The sequence below is a fragment of the Pleurodeles waltl genome, chromosome 3_1 (assembly GCF_031143425.1).
Source record: "Pleurodeles waltl isolate 20211129_DDA chromosome 3_1, aPleWal1.hap1.20221129, whole genome shotgun sequence".
NCBI classification, from domain to species: Eukaryota; Metazoa; Chordata; class Amphibia; order Caudata; family Salamandridae; genus Pleurodeles; species Pleurodeles waltl.
The window spans coordinates 258,749,114-258,765,465 of NC_090440.1; the positions used below are offsets into that span (position 1 = coordinate 258,749,114).

The following is a 16,352-nucleotide window of genomic DNA, read 5'->3' on the forward strand; positions in this document are numbered from 1 at the left end:
AGTTAAGCATCCTCTTCTTAGAAGATGGCTACAGTTTAATGGTTGTATGCTCTTTTCTGGCTAATAGTGGTAGGACTGCATATCAATGAGCTCATTTGTTTTCACAGAGGTCACTAGTGAGGGACATGAAGCAATCTGCTCTCTCATTTACTCCTCATTCACCAATATAAATCTGGCTAAAAGAGCGCTGCAACCTTCAACGTCTACACTTTGGTCACTAAGCAAATTAAAAGCGCACGAGCTAGGAGAGTTGAATCTCGCTGTTGGAAAGCAAAGACTTCCATGCTGGTGCCCAAAACTCTTGCTGATCTTCTATAATGGTTCTCTGCCTACCACCGGAGACATATGTATCAGTGCTTGCTGCTTTCACTAAGGGGATCAAGGGATATTAAAACACAGTTTCCTCCTTTCCTTCATTCCCGGTCCTCTCACCTCCCACCATGGTGCACGTAGGTCTACTCCAACATCGCCGTTATCAGACTGGCTGTTTAATCTCTCTGGCACCTTCAAATTTACAGATTCTTTCAAGGATGCATGTAGAGGACTTTTGTTCAGTTTGCTCTTAGAACTCTAGGATGTTTTATTCTAAAGACTCTTCTTCGAGGGTGGACTGGACTACTGGACCCTCATAACCTCTTGTGGAAAATCTTTGTGTCTTGATTTCTGCCCTCTGCTGAGGTCAATTTTTGTCCTGAAGAAAACGATGTCCTGCCTGAAACTAACATGCCTGTTCACCTACCTCTAAATGAGGCACAGAACTGCAAACCCTAAATTAGACCCTTAATCCGCCCATCCAGCTTCGTCTTCAAAATATGTTCTGATTCATATATTTAGACCTACACATTTTACACAACTATCCAAAAATCCACTTATGTTTCTGCTTCATATTGTTTCAGCTTTCAAAATATTGTTTGTATACAAGTGTATTAACCCCTACTCTGCCTTGGATGAGATGGTCTCGCCCTCGGCCACCGTTGCCGTGTGCCAGGGACGAAACCAGCTCATCCTGCACCAGACCCACCCACACCCTCCCATCGGGGATGGAAGGGGAATTGCTTCCCCTTCCACCACCGATCCCCCCCCCCCCCCCCCCGAGTCCCGTCTGATGACGTCAGCAAAGCATTTCTCTTCCGCTCAGGTGGAGAGGGCAGGAGGAGACATTGAAAGAAAGGAAAGGCTTTTCCTTTCTTTCAATGTCATTCTGAGCATTGATAGGGCAGCAGAAATGCCAACTAGACACCAAGGAGTTTTTTTTTTTTTTTAAATGTACACATAAAGGGGGAGCGGCCAATTGGGCAAGGGTCGCTCCCCTAGGAAGCATTTTATTAGGCCTTTTCTGCCCCCCCTTATTTTTGTAAGGCTCATCTGCCCCCGCAGGGGGCAGAAACCCCACCAGACTCCAGGGAAGAATTTGTTTCCATACCCCTACCCCAAAGAAATGGGGACAAAGTCGTTCTGCCCACCGGTGGGCAGATGGGGCATTTACCCCCGATCCACTCCCCGGGGGAAGGGGAGGGAGGCAGAAAGCCTACTAGATGCCAGGGAATAAAAAAGTAGTGGGCTGCTGGCTACCAACCAGTATGGGCATGGTTATGCCCCCACCCCAACTCAAGGGGGGTAACAGTCTTTCAGCTCTCCCCTGCACACTAAAACATGTTATCCCATGGCAAGCAAGAGGACATTTGATTATTTTGGGTTTTGGTTTTACATTTAGGCCATGAGAGCTTGGCTAACTCTCAAAATCGTCCCACTTGGAATTGTGAGGGCTGCACTTTTTGGACGCTTCCATGTAGAAAAATCCACAACACCTAGACACATCTGAAAACTGAACCTCTGGGTGAGTCTGGGGTGGTGTGCTTCACATGCACCCTGCACCATTTTCCTACCCACAGTGCCCTGTAAACCTCCAATTTTGCTGGAAATCACATGTTTTCCCCACATTTTTGTGATGGAACCCTCTGGAATCTGCAGGAACCCCCAAACTTCCTACCACCCAGCATTGTCGCTTCTATACTGATAGAAATTCTGCCCCACTTGTCAGCCTAAAAATATTTTTTTTTAAACTGCCCTTTTAGATCCGCTTTGGTTCCCCCTCAATTTCAACATGTTTTTGGCTCTTCCCTGTCACAGGCACTTGGCCAATCTGCACAAGTAAGGTATCATTTTTATTGGGAAACAGAGGGGAACATTGGGTGGTAGAAAATTTGTCCCGTGCAGTGATTGTTTTTTTTGGTGCTAAATTTGAGCTTTGCTGAGGATCCTGGGTAAAAAAAAATTTTTTTAAACACCGGGGGATCCATGCAAGTCACACATCTCGGGACTCCCTTGGGTGTGTCGTTTTCAGAAATGTTTGGGTTTGGTAGGTTTCCCTATATGTCTGCTGAGCCCAGGACCAAAAATGCAGGTTCCCTCCCACAAAAACAGGTAGGTTTGTATTTGATCATTTTGATGTATCCAGATAGTGTTTTGGGGCATTTCCTTTCACGGGCACTAGGCCAACCACACAAGTGTGGTACCATTTTTATCGGGAGACTTGGGGGAACGCTGGGTGGAAGGAAATTTGTGGCTCCACTCAGATTCCAGAACTTCGTCACCAAAATTTGAGGAAAAAGCATCCTTTTGAGGCCAAATTTTGAAGTTTGCAAAGGATTCTGGGTAACAGAACCTTGTGAGAGCCCCACAAGTCACCCCATCTTGGATTCCCCTAGGTGATCAGTTTTCAAAATTGAATAGGTTTGGTTGGTTTCCCTAGGTGCAGACTGAGCTAGAGACCCAAATCCACAGCTGGGCACTTTGCAAAAAACAGCTCTGTTTTCTTTGGGAAAATGTTATGTGTCCATGTTGTGTTTTGGGGCATTTCCTGTCGCGGGCACTAGGCCTACCCACACAAGTGAGGTACCATTTTTATCGGATACTTGGGGGAACGCTATGTGGAAGGAAATTTGTGGGTTCTCTCAGATTCCAGAACTTTCTGTCACCGAAATGTGAGGAAAAAGTGGTTTTTTTGGCCAACTTAAGGTATGCAAAGGATTCTGGGTAACAGAACCAGGTGAGAACCCCCCCATCTTGGACTCCCCTAGGTGTCTAGTTTTCAAAAATATACAGGTTTGGTAGATTTCTTAGGTGCCGGCTGAGCTAGAGGCCAAAGTCCACAGCGAGACACTTTCCAAATAACAGCTCTGTTTTCTTTGGGAAAATGTGATGTGTCCACATTGTGTTGTGGGGCACTTCTTGCCATGGGCACTAGGCCTACCCACACAAGTGAGGTACAATTTTTATTGGGAGACGTGAGGGAATGCTGGGTGGAAGGAAATTTGAGGCTGCTGTCAGATTCCAGAACTTTGTCACAAATGTGAGGAGAAAGTGTTTTTTTGGGCCAAATTGAGGTTTGCAAAGGATTCTGGGTTACAGAACCCGTGGAGAGCCCCACAAGTCACCCCATCCTGTATTCCCCTAGGTGTCTAGTTTTAAAAAATGCACAGGTTTGGTAGGTTTTCCTAGGTGCCGGCTGAGCTAGAGATCAAAATCCACAGCTAGTCACTTTCCAAAAAACACCTCAGCTTTCAATGCAAAAATGCGATGTGTCCATGCTGAGTTTCCTGTCACGGGCATTAGGCCTACCCACGCAAGTGAGATACCATTTTTATCGGGAGACTTGGGGGAACACAGAATAGCAAAACAAAAGTTACTGCCCCTTGTCTTTCTCTACTTTTTTTCCTTCCAAATGTAAGACAGTGCGTAAAAAAAAAAGACGTCTATTTGAGAAATGCCCTGTAATTCACATGCTAGTATGGGCACCCCAGGATTCAGATGTGCTTCTCAAGACCTGATCTTGTGCCCATTTTGGATATACAAAGGTTTCCTTGATACCTATTTTTCACTCTTTATATTTAGCAAATGAATTGCTGTATACCCAGGATACAATGAAAACCCATTGCAAGGTGAAGCTCATTTATTGGCTCTGGGGACCTAGGGTTCTTGATGAACCTACAAGCCCTATGTATCCCCGCAACCAGAAGCGTGCAGCAGACGTAACGGTATATTGCTTTAAAAAATCTGACATCACAGGAAAAAGTTAGAGTAAAACCTGGAGAAAAATTGCAGTTTTTTTCACCTCGATTTCAATATTTTATTTCAGCTGTTATTCTCTGTAGGAAAACCTTGTAGGATCTACAGCATTTTGTCTACTTTTCACAAATGTTTTGCTTGCCGGGATCCAGCATTGGTTTTACACCCATTTCTGTCACTAACTGGAAGGAGGCTAAAAGCACAAAAAACAGTAAAAATGGGGTATGTCTCAGTAAAATGCCAACATTATGTTGAAAAATGTGGTTTTCTGATTCAAGTCTGCCTGTTCCTAAAGGCTGGGAAGATGGTGAGTTTAGCACCACAAACGCTTTGTTGATGCCATTTTCAGGGGGAAAAACACAAGCCTTCTTCTGCAGCCCTTTTTTCCCCCTTTTTTTTTTAAACTGAATTTTCACTGTATTTTGGCTAATTTCTTGGTCTCCTTCAGGGGAACCCACAAACTCTGGGTACCTCTAGAATGCCTAGGATGTTGGGAAAAAAGGATACAAATTTGGGGAGGATAGCTTATGTGGACAAACAGTTATGAGGGCCGAAGTGCGAACTGCCCCAAACAGCCAAAAAAAGGCCTGGCACCTGAGGGGGGAAAAGGCCTGGCATCAAAGGGGTTAATCTATATATACCTAATGTAATTTTGTAACCGTTCAAGGGGGAGCTCAAAAAGCTCTTTCACTAAAGTTCTCACCAAGTGCACATCAATGGGGCAAAACAGTGAAAAACCTGTAAAACCAAAGCCATTAAAATTTTCTCCTAAAATTCAAAGTTCAGGTACCCCATACGGTCACACACAGGCATTACCATATCGTTCTTCCTCAACACATTCCTTATCGCGTGAGGGTGAGCCTTCATTTTGCAATTCTATTGACACAACCTACACTTTGACCATGTTAGGATTTTCTCTTGAAAAGCTAGGCATAATGCTTTTTCTGAATTATTTGCTGATGGCTCATCTGCTCTAGTTACTGCTGTCTGCCAGGTTTAAACCCTGTTTTTTATTTTCACTACGAAGTAGGTTTCATATCTACTAAGTCTAGTTAAGATTTCTACTTGCATAGGCAAATGTTTACTTATCATGCTGCTTTTTACAGGTTGTTTCCCCATTTATTGACTTTGGTAGCAGCACTGTAGTGGGCAATGGCTCTGCATAAATCCTCAATGACAGCCCGGCTTGTTTGCCTGCCGGGTGGGCAAACGGCTGGCTGAGTGGACACTGCCACAGGGATCCCCCGCTGGGTCAGTGATCCCACCCTAAGTGTATTCTGTTGCACGTGATGTGGCCCTTCTTGTGAGCATGCCTGGGTATTGAGAGGGAGAAGCCTGGATTTATAATTGCATCAATCTCACAAGACAAGGGAGTACTCCTACCTCATAAGGCTGCCCAAAAGCGGCCTGAGTAGTATTCGCATTTAGTGGGATGTGTGTGGGCGATTCCAGCAGAATGGAGGGGCAAAGGTGCACAGAAAATGGGCACATGGCAGGCCTTTCTTTGTATTTATAGTGCAGCAGACATCCAGGTATCACTATCAATTAATGCCAAGGTATTTTGAGTTGGGTGGGAGCACTCTGCCTTTTAGAATCCTAGTGACTGTGTGAAATTCACAGGTACAGGTTAGTTAAGTATTCCCAGTTTTAAGAGGTTCCCCAACCCAGGACTCATAATTTGCCTGTTCCTAAGACAATAAAGGGCATTCTTTCCTGGGAATAGAAGGAGACTGATCAGACTGGGCATCCTTGCTTTCCGGCCCAGCGCTATCCTGAGTCAGCATTACCCTTGGGAGGTACCTGCTACAGAGTTTCCATAATCAACTCCTTGCTAGCTAGCATTTCCTCCTTGGCCTGACAAAGCATGCTGCCTATGCAGCTCAATTATTTCTCAAAGATTTCCAGGTGCTCTATAAATGGGTGCACAAGGAAGAAGACTACAGTGATTTTCTGGAAAACATGAAACTGATGGTCCAATATGACTTTAGATGTTCTGGTGCTGGCATATCCAGCACTTGTCATATCTCCCTCGCCATCCCCTCTCCCCCCACCTTTCCTGGGCTCCAAGCTGAAAGGACCTCATTTCGATTAAGACTGGAAACTTATTCAGTCTTTCAGACGTCAGTCATCCAGGTCTTAATCTTTCCTACAACAATGTCAACAGAAGCAGCAGGGTTTTAGCTATTGCCCTTTCATGAGTTAGCGAGGCTTAACCACGCCCATTCCTATTTTGGCACAATTGGTCTAGTCAATTATGCCTGTATGACAATCATCGGAAGCCTCATATCATTGCCATGTGGATTCTACACGTCTTGTCAACAGACTATCACCTGGAAATCTGGTCTGAACTTCAGGTCCCTTTATTTCTCCAAACGTGATTGCTGTCTAATGAGTGCACATTTGGTCGGGCCTCACAACTCTCCTAAGGATATGTGTCATAATCCATCTTTCCCTGCTCCAGCAATCCTTCTGGGTCTATTTCATTCTCTCTGTGGAAATGAAATATTTTTTGGATGTGAGGCCCTTTCTGGGATTGTAAGGGATAAAGCCTGTGACTTTATAGATGGTGTCCCTCTAAACTAAACTGCCATTCTTCTAATCAGAAAAGGGAACCTTCTGTCCATGGTGAATTTAGAGGAATCTTTTCATGTACCAGTAATCTTTCCTCCCAAACATTCCTCTGTTTCATAATGACAAAGGACTACTTTTAATTCACCATCCTGCCTTTAATGTGGAATCCATCCCAGGATCTTCAAAAAGATGTTGACTCTCTTGACCTTTATTCATGTAATGAGGTTTCCTTACCTAGATGATTGGGAAATCTTTGCCCTTTGAGACGCAGATGTTTAAGCACACTTGCCAGACACTTCTGGACTTTGGGTTTCTCCTGAAATGGAATAGGTCTTTTCTTAACCCTACTCAAGTTCACCTGTTCATAAGACTTCAATAGTGCATGGACCAAGGGAGGGTATCCCTTCCTTTAGGTAGCCTGGCCCCCACCAGTTCTGTACAGCAGCCACATCTATCAGTGTACTCTCCGTCATCGTTTCTGAATGCTCAAAGGTTCATGTCAGCCACCAACGCAGTGGCTCCTTGGGCTCACTCGCACCTCAAGCCAATCGGTGAGTACATTCTGGCTCACTGCGATCCTTTGAGTCTGCACCTTGAACCTTTGACGTCAGTTTCTCCTCTGTTCTGGGTGGACCTAGCTTGTGGCTGGCTGGGGAATGTCACTGGTTCTTCATTTTCTCACTGGATTCACCAGGAGTGCCAGTGCCCCGAGGAGGGATGCGACCAGGGGGACATGCTGCACAGCTTGTGATAGACAACGAGGTTGCAAAGCCATACATAACCTGGCAAGTGAAATGTGGACTCAGGACCTGCCGTTTTTAGCTCATTTTCTTTTTCAGCTTCAAACCTTGCTGGGTAAGAGAATATTCTAGCACATCAATTGAGCTGGGTGGTCCTGGCCTTCCTAGACTTCTGCGTCCTTCTTGAGGTCTTCCACAACCTTATGTCCCACCTAGAATTATCCTTAGCTGGATCGGTTTGCATCTAAGTTGACTGCTCAAAGACTAGGTGTTTTGTCATTTAACGTCTCCTCTGCATTTCTTCAGATGGCCATCCTCCAAGGGTGTTCATGAAGAATATTGTGGATTGAACCTTTCTAGTTTTGAAGAACAGTTTCCTTCTGTTACAAAGGTGGACTCTACTACTATCTATGCTGCAGCTTTTTCAGTCAAACTACTTGCTTCAATGGCACTGTGTTCTTTACTAAATTGTAAGGGACTGAGTGGTTAGAATGTAGTGTCTCTTCAAATAGAGACATGCTGAATCCTGTGATCTTTATGTAAAGCCGGACCTCCTCCAGCAAAATTTCCACAAGCTGCTCTTAATGTATACCCGTGGGGTGCAAAGGACTGCTGTTCTTCCTGTCAGAGACCCACAGTTTACACTTTCCTCCCTGAACACCTTAACAGGTTATTTGCTTCAGAGCTTTGAGCATTGCAGACCAGTAATACATACATCTTTGCAGGCTTGCAATCTCTCTCCATCCTAAGGGACCTACATGAGTCTTAAATCTTTGGACTGTGCTTCGTTCTCCTGTTCTGCCAAAGTCTGTTTCTTTCACTACTGCCAGACATCTGAGGTAATATAGCGCTCTGATTATGTGACACTGCAGCCAGAACTCTGCTTCAAATCTAAGTTTGCTCATGATTCTACATGGATCAGGTCATTGTTTTGCCACGGTTTTTAATGACCCCCCTGTTCTCCCGAGGAGGTTACCTACTGTGATTTGGATGAGTGGAGGCAAACAAACCAAATGATGGACGGAATACCAAACAAATCAAACATTCACCTCCAGTCCCAGATCTGGGTTTATTTAATCAATTATTTTGCTCATGACGCTGCCCCAGTGTGGACCAAGCAATATGCAAATCAGTCTTGCCCATGATCCCCATGGGAACAGTCCAGCCCAAACTGCCAGGCCAGGTCCTCCCTGGACCGGAAACAAGCATCCTGAGACCAGTTTCAGGGTATCACCCCTCATCAGCCAGGCTGGCTTGAAATCAGTGGCATAGTGAGACTGGGACCCACATCTGGGCATACCTGGCTCAGCTCGCACAAATGTGTCATATCTGTATTACTTTTTCTGATCCAAAGGAGCATCAGTGATAAAATTTCCCGTTCTCACTGACATATCCTTGTTAGTCAGTACTTATTTATGTGAACTAGCCAACAGTCTAAGAGTTTCTTTCAGATGGGCCATTTTAATCTCAGGCACTTTACGGGATAACATGTACCTAAATTTGGAGCATATGATCTTCATAATCCAGAGTGCAGAGCTGCTGCTAACTGCATCAAGTATGAGTTGCGAGCGCGATTCAGTGTGCCAGTGCATAGGAAATCTGGTCTACAACAATAATGTTTAAAAATAAATCAATCACTTTAGCCTAGGGATGGAAAATCACATATAGCCTTCAATACAATGCAAACACATGCATGCTTATCTGGATTGAACGTTTATACTTTGTGAAATCCAAAAACTGCAGATGAAACTAGAAATTAAACTAAATTAATCAATAGGCAGTACAATTCATATGCTCTTGTGGTGCAAATAGTGACATCATTTAACGATACACACTATTTTTCAAGTTTAAACAACTTGTAGCAGTAACATGAGATTACTTTAGTGTAATTCAGGGGTATCCAAAGTTGATCTATCTGGACTGGATCCATGCTAGAATTTCAGATATTGACTTGAATGAACTCGGGTGTGCTCCCTTCCCCTTGACCTCTGTGTTTTCTTCCCCGTCCTAGCCTAGAAAGAGATTTACATATTTGCCCATGAGAAGAATACATCCCTGATTATTTGCTGGTTGAAAACAGGCCAACAAACAATTTGTGAATACTCACAAACAAGTTTTGGGGTTTTCTCAAACATTCATTTGATAGCAACCACTGAACCGCAAATTCCCAGCCCTTTTAGAGGGATTTAATCATATGAAAGTTACTTGTGAGTATATCTTTTCAGGACCTTAAAGTGCTACTTGGCAAAATAGGCTTTACTCCTCTAAATAAAGAAATCTGTGTTTGCAAGCTGAACTTGCAACTGCAAATAGCTGACAGTCTGACCCAGTTACTCTAACTTGGAATAATTTACATAGTCGGTGGTTAGCCTCCAAATCTTGCATGAATTCGTCCCTCGTGGAGTAATGCTGCACATCCCTATCAAACAGCCATTCTGAAATGAGAAACTTCTTAAAAATCACTGCTACTTTTATACTTTTCGCACAAAAGACACCTTTCAGTAAAAATAAACCACTTTAGCACGGTTTTCCTGGACAACACTTTAGTAAAATTTACCTGCATTAACACTAGTAGAAAAGAAATGGAAGGACTTGAAGGAGGTTACAAACATATGATTAACAACAGACTAGTCTGGATTCAATTTAGATAACTTGGCACATTAAAAACAAGAAGGCAAAATGTCATACCAAGCAGTGAGGTGTCTGTGTATGTTTTATCAAACAGTACAACTCGTATCTGTAACCTGAAATAGATAAAATAAGTACACTTAACTCCTTAAATACAAATCATGACATTTCATATTAAAACATGCATTAAAATTATTAAAGCAAAACTAAGATTTCAATGCATTCTCTCTCTGTCAGGCATTTTACTTTAACTACAGTCTTTAAAAACCGTGTGATTTATCCTTTCAGACACTTCATTATGAAGACAATATTTCCAGTTGCATTTTTGTTTATAGAAATAAAGTTATAGGAAGCATACAGCATGGACTCACTACCTTTCCTGGTTGCCTAAGGATGCACACTTTGGACCTCATCTACTCTGGCCTGGAAATAATGTCAAGGTCACTGTTGCTTTATAGCGAGAGCTATAAATAAATGACCATAACACAGCTTAAGTCTACTCCGGGTGCTTTTCATTGCTACCTGGACCCCAAACTCCTTAGGTGCTCGATAAGGCATTTCTAAAGCTCACAGAGTAGAAGAAATATCATAAATCCCATAGTCGGAGTTTTCTTTAGGTATTGACATGTGAGAAAGTAACCAGATGCGAACACATCAGCCTGGTCACTGCTTCATATGGCCAATGCCTCGTAAGCAGTTAGTTCACAATCATCATACTATGTGCTTCCATGGTCTGCTTTTGCTCTTTATAATTTATTTTTCAAGTCACTAAAGGCTTCGTTTGTCAAAAGGTCCCAATTAAATCTGCAGGGTAAAAATTCAAAACTCATTTTCAGCTCTTTTAGGCGGAGATCCAAGGGCCATTAGAGGTGGCGCCATAAGGACTCCAGTTAGCTAATTCAATCTGCACCTTGGGTACAGTCGCCCGAATTTGAGGAGATACTCTTTAGGTAGACAACATCCTAACACTGAGACGTGCGAGGGTGCTATGGAGCAGGAAACTGAACTACACTTGTATTTTACAACCATGGCAGGGAGAAGTTGTAATCCATGTCTTCTATATAATTTTAGTGCTACCTCGTTTTGAAAATGCTATTGCTGGAATGAATCTTAACACGTACTGTCACATTTACATTTGAACATTGATTTCGGTTTGTTACTAACTGAACGAGTACAGTGACCTTTAACGGCTAGGTTTCCTGCACTTGTGAAAAGAAGCCGTTTTATTTGCGGTCACACATTTTCTGAATAGTGTTGTCAGTTTAGCATCGTTTTAAAACCTGGCAGCGTAAAGTGGAAAAAGTTCTGAATTTGTTTTCAATTCACTTTCTTTCAATGACTTCTCACATTCTCTCTCACAGGAAGATTCTCAAATCTGTTCATTAGGTAGGTTTTGCTGAAAATAACAGTTTTGAGATGCGTTATGCTTCCATTCTCTTGCACTGAGAAAAAGTGAACAAAACTGTGGGCCTCATTACGACTGCCAAGGTTTATTTTGATAACGCACCCAGCGACAGGAATCCCCATTCTTGTCACCTGCACATGCACCCACAACGCCACCCGTCCACACACTTACAAACACCCCTTCAGGCATACATTCACATACACACCCCTCGGCATACGCATACATTCAGACACCCACACTCACTCATACACGCAGACACACCTCCCCACTTGTTTGTAAACATCCAGACATACACCCCAATTTATGTGCGTATACATTCAATCGCATACACGCACCATTCACCACCCACCTCCCCATACTCGCACTCATACTACACCCCCTCTGCATAATCGAACTCAAACTACCCCCCCTCTCGCCCCTCTGCATACTTGCACTCATGCACCCACCCACTAAACTCCCCCTCCCTCCATCAGACGATCAACTTACCTTTTCCGGCGAGCTAGTCGCCTGTGAGATGGATCCTGGTGGTTTTGCATCACCTGCACCACCATGCCAGCAAGACTCTGCCAAGCCGTATTACGGCTCATAATACAGCAGGCGGAGTCTTGCTGGCGTGGCGGTGCTGGTGATGCAATTGCCTCTTCGGAGTCGGACTTCAGCCCATAAATGGGCGGAAGTCCTCCAATGACTCCTAATATGGCGGTCAGCAGCTACAGCAGCTTTGGCGGTCTTACAAAAGGACTGCTGAAATCGTAATGAGGCCCTGTCTGTGTGATGTATAGGTATTTTTAGTATTATACGCTCCAAGGTCGTTTGAGTGGAATCTTTAGTATACTGAAACGGCAATTCTTGAAATGATATCTGTAGGCTTGATGACTACTTTTGCATTAAATGTATGTTAGACCTTTCGGCCTCCAGCAGCAACTTACTTTTGTTACAACTACAATTTACAAAAACAGAACACATATTCAACTCACTGCTAAACTGACAATCCATGCGGCTAGGATTGCTGACTTGCAACTGCTTTCACTCTATAGGGTCTTGGTTTTATCACAAAAGTGTCTTCATGTTAACTGTCTTCAGAATCCTACATCTCTTATGCAGAACTAATGGTATCCTTCCATTGACTGGTTCCTTGAGGAAACCATGTAGATTGGAGTATATTTCCCATCCTTATGACCTACTCCACTTGGCCTCTTATGCCTGGAAACTCCTGCAGTTCTCTACTCCTAAAAGAGATCCAAGGTGCTTGTTATTAGGTGTAGACTAATCTATTCTCAATGGGACATTTACTTTACCTAAGGGAAAGACTGCACTGAAAAGCAAGGCCATTTTATCCACAAAAGTTGACATTACATGATATTTCATACTTTGAAAACAACTTAATAATCCAGCACCCTGTACAAACACACCCCAAAGTACTGAATACAATATATACAGCTGTGACGTGCCCAATATTCAAAATGCTTCTTTATGAGATTAGTTTGGTTAAAGACAGGTCATACAGCTCATCTCATTTGGATAGTTGACTGAACAGGCATTTCATTCTAATTGCAAAACATTTCTTAGTCATGTTTGGAGATACAGTATGGATAAAGATGCATGCGTTTCAATACAACTTTGTAGGGCCACATCCCTATCAATCAATCAATCAGTGCTTGGATAGTACAACTATTCAGCCGTTAGGGTCTCAAGGCACTGTGGGGGTGAAGTGTAGCATTTACCAGTGAGGTGGTTCCTAAAGTCATGTCTTCAGTTCCTTCGTGACGTTGAAGAGGGAGGTGGTTTGTCTGATGTGGAGAGTGAGGGCATTCCTGGCGCTGGCTGCGAGGTAGGAAAAGAAGCGTCCTCCTGTTCTGGCTTTCCTGATGCAGCGTACTTCTGCGAGAGAGGTCTGGGCTGAGCGTAGGGTCCTGTGGGGTACGTGGAGGTTGAGTTGCTGGTTCAGGTAAGCTGGTCCGGTGTTGTGGAGGGCTTTGTGTGCATGGGTGAGGATCTTGAAGGTGATTTTTTTCTCTATGGGAAGCCAGTGCAGTGTACGCAGGCGTTGCAAGATGTGGCAATGTCGAGGTAGGTCAAGGACCATTCTGGCGGCGGAGTTCTGAATTTTCTGTAGATTGCAGGAGAGTTTCTCATTGATTCCGGCGTAAAGTGAGTTGCCATAGTCCAGTCTGCTGGTGATGAGGGCATGCGTGATGGTCTTTCTATGTTCAAGGGGGATCTACTTGAAGGACTTGCATAGGAGGCAGAGGATGCAGAAACAGGTGGAGGTGACGGAGTTGATTTGATGGTTCATGCTGAGGTTGGAGTCCAGGATGATTCCAAGGCTTGGCTGGTTGGGGATGGGGGTTCAGAGGATGGGGGACCACCAGTAGTCGTTCGCAGCTTTGGGTTAAAGGCCCATGATGACTACTTCTGTCTTGTTTGCGTTGAGTTGAAGGCAGCTGTTTCTCATCCAGATGGCGACTCCTTCCATGCGTTTGTGGAAGTGGCTGGCTTTGCTGGGTTCGGTGGAGAGGGAGAGGATGAATTGGGTGTCGGCGGCGTAGGATATGATGTTGATTCTTTAGCTTCTGACAAGGGTGGCTAGCAGAGCCATGTAGACTTTAAACAATGTGGGGCTGAGGGAGGATCCCTGGGGCACTCCACAGGTGGTGGGTGTGGGGTCTGGGAGGAAGGGGGCGAGTCTCACTCGTTGAGTTCTGCCGGAGAGGAAGGATTGGATCCAGTTAAGGGCCTTGTCTCTGATGCTGGCTTCGTGGAGTCTTCTTATCAGGGTGTGATGGGAGACTGTGTCGAAGGCCACCGAAAGGTCTAGTAGGACGAGTGCCGTTGTTTCTCCCTTGTGCAGCAGGGAGCGGATGTCATCTGTTGCACCCAGGAGGGTTGTTTCGGTGCTCTGGTTTTTCCTGAATCTGGATTGGGAGATGTTGATGATATTGTGGTCTTCTAAAAACGTGGCGAGTTGGTCGTTTACTGCTTTTTCGATGACTTTCACAGGAAATGGGAGTAGGGAGATGGGCCTGAAGTTTTTGAGGTCGGCTGGGTCTGCTGAGGGTTTCTTGAGGAGGGGGTTGATCTCAGTGTGTTTCCAGTCATTGGGGAAGGTGGCGGCAGCTAGTGACCAGTTGATGGTGAGGAGGAGCTTGGGGGGTGATGATGTCTGCAGTTCTGCTGAAGATATGGTATGGGCATGGGTCCGTGGGGGGCCCCGGAGTGTATGAACCTCATTGTTTTCAGTGTATCGTCGGTGGTGAAAGGGCTCCAGTAGTATTAGTCAGTGGTAAGTGGGCACGTGGAAGCATGAGGGCTGCTGAATAATATGCAAGCCAGGTTTTTTAAGGCTTGAGAGGAAACTAACACATTGTGTGTGTCTGGAGGGAAGGATGACACAAGCACTCATCAGCTATTGGATTCTGGTACAACAGGGGCAGTGCTGCTGTCCAGCTGGTTGACAGTGTCCACATGGGGCTTAAGAATGTAACTTTCGAGAACGTTTTAGCCACCACTGAGTTAGTTCTGAGCTGGTCTATGAAGAGAGTGGCGTGGTACTCCTGACTGCTGTTCAAAGGGTAACCGTGTGGGGTCTCTGTCCCACATTACTGGTCATGGGACACCAGCAACCACCATCAAAGAGAGGCAAGAAGCTCTTAGGACTGTGTCTGAAGAGACGGGGCCACTCACCTGAAACGCAGGATGTCTGTAGGGGAGATGGTATTTCCCCCCCCCCCCGACCTCCTGGAACACCTCTAGGCACTTCCTGGTGGACACAGAAACCCCGGCAGGTGTCACAAAAGGAAAGAGGAAGTGGAAGAGAAAACACTGCCACGTCTTGCCGGTCCAGCAAGGCACCCTGAATCTTCGGGGGGCAAGTCATTGTTGACAGAGTGATAGAGTTAGTGCACTCAACTTCCTTGAAACTGAATCTCTCGGATATGGGCACGGGAGCGGTAGAAGAACACCAGGATGCTCGAGCACTTTTCTTGGATAATAATAACTAACTGTTTGCACAGTTACTAACACTGCATTACCAAAAACTCAAACTGAGTACCATAACAATAAGTACTGTGACACCAGGGCTGGCTTCACAGAGATTCACTGTTGCACGCCACAATTAGAACTGTGGTTGCACTTATGCACAAGAAAGACAAACAAGGGCATTAATTATATCACGTATAATTTTCCTGCATGCATAGGGTTAAACTGGATCAAAAACAATCCAAGACATACAAATGTCAATTCTGGGTTTAAACAGTTAGGGTGGCACAGTTTGGTTTGGTTTCACTGTGTGTGTGAAAAACCTTTCAAAAGCAAATTCCTCAAACCTGAAACACAGGCATGAATGACAATTTTAATCCAAGAGTTATGCTATTAGAGAAAGAAAAGTCACGTAAATGTTCTTTTAAAATTGCATTGTCATTTTTTGTAGTACTTGAGCTCAAGCAGATTTCATGAAGCACATTTAGGCAAGTACCTACAATAATAATGTAGAATGTTCAGAAATGCATTCGTCTCTTCAAGATAAACACTCTGCCAAAATACGAGGTCTGAAATACACCAGCTGTTCGAGGAAAGCACAGCGCTCAAAGAAAAAACTCCCTGGAGAATACTAGTCACTTAGCTGCAGTCTTTTCCGGAGTGCTGGAGGAATGCCTGGTGTCAGCTGGTACAGGAACGAAGAAAATAATTGCCTCAAAAGTCCTGAATACGAGGATGACGGCAGGGGCTGGACTGCCAAATCAGATGCTGAGATCAGGAAGCAAAACAAAGCCCAGCAGGAAGGCATGCTTCACTCTGCTCTTTATAGCCAATCAGGAAAGCAGTTGAGTTTCCACATGTGGATGAGTCACCACACCCAATTAGAAGCACACGTCTACACCTGCTCACATTAGCAAACAAGCATTGGTAAAACAAGCATTGATAAAATCAATTGTGTATTA

At 44.4% G+C, this 16,352-nt stretch overlaps 1 protein-coding gene across 1 annotated transcript in view; it reads right to left on the bottom strand.

The window, feature by feature from the left end:
- Window positions 1–16,352, bottom strand: part of KTI12 (KTI12 chromatin associated homolog) — a 320,786-nt gene that overhangs the window by 120,382 nt on the left and 184,052 nt on the right. The window contains exon 4 of the mRNA XM_069222350.1: window positions 10,068–10,123. Coding sequence (XP_069078451.1) covers window positions 10,068–10,123 — 56 coding nt within the window. The remainder of the gene's footprint in view (window positions 1–10,067; window positions 10,124–16,352) is intronic.